The sequence below is a fragment of the Oncorhynchus masou genome, chromosome 18, assembly GCF_036934945.1.
Source record: "Oncorhynchus masou masou isolate Uvic2021 chromosome 18, UVic_Omas_1.1, whole genome shotgun sequence".
NCBI classification, from domain to species: domain Eukaryota; kingdom Metazoa; phylum Chordata; class Actinopteri; order Salmoniformes; family Salmonidae; genus Oncorhynchus; species Oncorhynchus masou.
Window position 1 is genome coordinate 38,641,642 of NC_088229.1, and position 3,062 is coordinate 38,644,703.

Consider the following 3,062-nt stretch of genomic DNA (forward strand, 5'->3'; position numbering starts at 1 on the left):
CTTCCTTTTAGGTGGTTGTAGAATTTAACAGATCTTTTCTGGATATTTAGTGGGTATTGGCTTAATTCTGCTCTGCATGGATTAGTTGGTGTTTTACGTTGTAGACTGAGGATATTTTTTTAGAATTCTGCATGCAGAGTCTCAATTTGGTGTTTGTCCCATTTTGTGAATTCTTGGTTGGTGAGCGGACCCCAGACCTCACAACCATAAAGGGCAATGGGTTCTATAACTGATTCAAGCATTTTTAGCCAGATCCTAATTGTCATGTCAAATTTTATGTTCCTTTTGATGGCATTGAATGCCCTTCTTGCCTTGTCTCTCAGATCGTTCACAGCTTTGTGGAAGTTACCTGTGGCGCTGATGTTTAGGCCAAGGTATGTAGTTTTTTGTGTGCTCTATCAACCTGCTCCCGAGAGGCACACTCTTTGTCCTCCCAGCAATAAACACTTCATTGAGCATGTGGCAGCACAGGATCTCGCAATGCCCCTCCCAGCCCTACCATTGGCTCAAGGCTGTGAGAAACTCCAACAAGCCCAAGACCTACACATTCATGTGGAGATTTAGGAGTGTAAATAGGAGGGAGAACCAGAGGGAAGACAGCACATATCCAATTGGCTCTTTACTGAAACCTCCGCTCAACAGAACTACTACTGCCACAGCCATGGCACCAACAATGACTAGACAGATTACCTACTCTGAGCAGAACCTCTCACTTACTAAGGTAAACAAATGCTTTGAATACATTCATACAGTACATTTCAATCTTATTCTATTGCTGTTAATTATACATGGCAAGTTGACTAAACTGGTCCTTGTTTTCTCTTTGTGCAGGTAAAGAAGCCCGCTGTGGAGAAGATGCGCAGAGATCGCATCAACACCAGCATCGAGCAGCTCAAGACCCTCCTGGAACCCGAGTTCCTCCTGCAGCAGCCTGACTCCAAGCAGGAGAAGGCTGACATCTTGGAGATGACCGTCTATTTCCTGAGCCGACAGCAGCAAGCAGGGAGTTCCTCCACCGTGGCAGCCAATGGGGGCTACTCTCACTGTGTGCAGGAGGCTGTCAGCAGGCTGCTGAGCCACTTCCACAGCCTGCAGACATCCAGCCAACACAGCCAGGCTCCAAGGTCCCTCTCCCCACTGGGCTCCCCAATAGACCAGGCCACCACCAAGGGTGTGATCTCCCATCCACTCTGGAGGCCCTGGTAGAGCAACGCTTCAGACCTTTTCATGTCAGACAAGCGGAATTAGACAGGCCAGTGTATGTTTTGACAAGCATGGACAGTGGTGTTCGGAGTGACGGAGGTCTACTTCTTCTGCATTTGGCAAGAGATGCTATGTCATTAGTCTTCATCCAGATGAAGAAAGGGCATGTTTCGCCAGTATTCCTTTGAAAGGAAGGATTCTATGAAATCATTCAGATTGGTCTGGATACATACTATGTATTTGAAAATGTACACTGATTTAATAACAGTGTTTCTCTTATTTTATGTTCTCGTTTGAGAATCTTAACTCCGACAGTACAGAGTTAAATTATTGTAATAACATACTTGCATTGTATTTCTAACCCATATTAAGTTGCTACTGTTTGGGTCTGTGACCACCTGTTTGTTAGAATTTGTCAAACTCTTTACAATGAATTGTCATTGAATGATAAAATGTATCAATTTGATGTAGCTATATTTTCACACAAATGGATCCAATGGATCTACACTGAATGTAAATCATGTTATGATTATGTAAAATCAATGTCATTGATAATACAGTATTCAATGTTCAAAGAATATGTTAAAAAGTTCATTGTAACTTCGAAGATACACCTTTCCTAAAGAGATTTTGTGTATTCCACAAAAGGTTTTGTAAAGAAAAAAGCTTTTCTGTGAAAAGTTTGTTTGCCTTTATTGGTTTAAATGACACGCCATTTGGAGTGACATGCCATCAAGTGTTCGAAAATAAATTAAAAACTTTTACGTTTCTTAAAATTGCATTTATGGTTTTATCTTCTCTGTTGTACGGAGTCATATATCTACACAAAGTTCTCCACCCACATCCATTCTGATTACAACAATAGTATGGCTAACTTTGTCATCCACAAAGTTAAAAAGAAGACCACTCTAGTTAGTATATAAAACATATTGGTTGATTGACTATATTCACAAAACTAAATTTAGATTGTGAGGTGCACCTATCCTAAAGGTATAGAGATGTCAGTTCAATATTGGTTCCTGATTGATAAACCAAAACCTTGAAACCTATTGTTGATTTGTGGTTGGACAAAACCTATGTACAGAACCATTCAAAAGTTTGGACACACCTACTCATTCAAGGGTTTTTCTTTATTGTTACTATTTTCTACATTGTAGAATAATAGTGAAGACATCAAAACTATTAAATAACACATATGGAATCATATAGTAACCAAAAAAGTGTTAAACAACTCAAAATATATTTTATATTTGAGATTCTTCAATGTCGTAGCCACCCTTTGCCTTGATGACAGCTTTGCACACTCTTGGCATTCTCTCAGCCAGCTTGAGGTAGTCAACTGGAATGCATTTCAATTAACAGTTGTGCTTTGTTAAAAGTTAATTTGTGGAATTTCTTTCCTTCTTCATGTGTTTGAGCCAATCAGTTGTGTTGTGTTGTTGGTCAATTTCTTCAACAGATGATCAGGTCTATATAATTATCAAACTTATACATATTGGTAGTAGAAAGGAAACACAGGCTCTTTGTTTAAGTATAAAAATGACCCTTTAGTAATACAATTGCACTGTGGCTAGGAAAAACTACCTAGAAAGGCCAGAACCTAGGAAGAAACATAGAGAGGAACCAGGCTATGAGGGGTGGCCAGTCTGGCTGTGCCGGGTGGACATTATACATTGAACATGGTCAAGATGTTCATAGATGGCCAGCAGGGTCAAATGATAATAATCACAGTGGTTGTAGAGGGTGCAACAGGTCAGCACCTCAGTCGTAAATGTCAGTTGGCTTTTCATAGCTGATCATTCAGAGTATCTCTACCTCTCCTGCTGTCTCTAGAGAGTTGAAAACAGCAGGTCTGGGAC

The 3,062-nt window shown here is 40.3% G+C and overlaps 1 protein-coding gene across 1 annotated transcript; it reads left to right on the forward strand.

The window, feature by feature from the left end:
• Positions 1–528: 528 nt before the first annotated feature.
• On the forward strand, positions 529–1,206 carry LOC135503689 (transcription factor HES-5-like). The gene is made up of 2 exons (XM_064921838.1): positions 529–721; positions 832–1,206. The coding sequence occupies exons 1-2, from the start codon at positions 551–553 to the stop codon at positions 1,204–1,206; spliced, it is 546 nt and encodes a 181-aa protein (XP_064777910.1). The 5' UTR covers positions 529–550.
• The last annotated feature ends 1,856 nt before the right edge of the window (positions 1,207–3,062 follow it).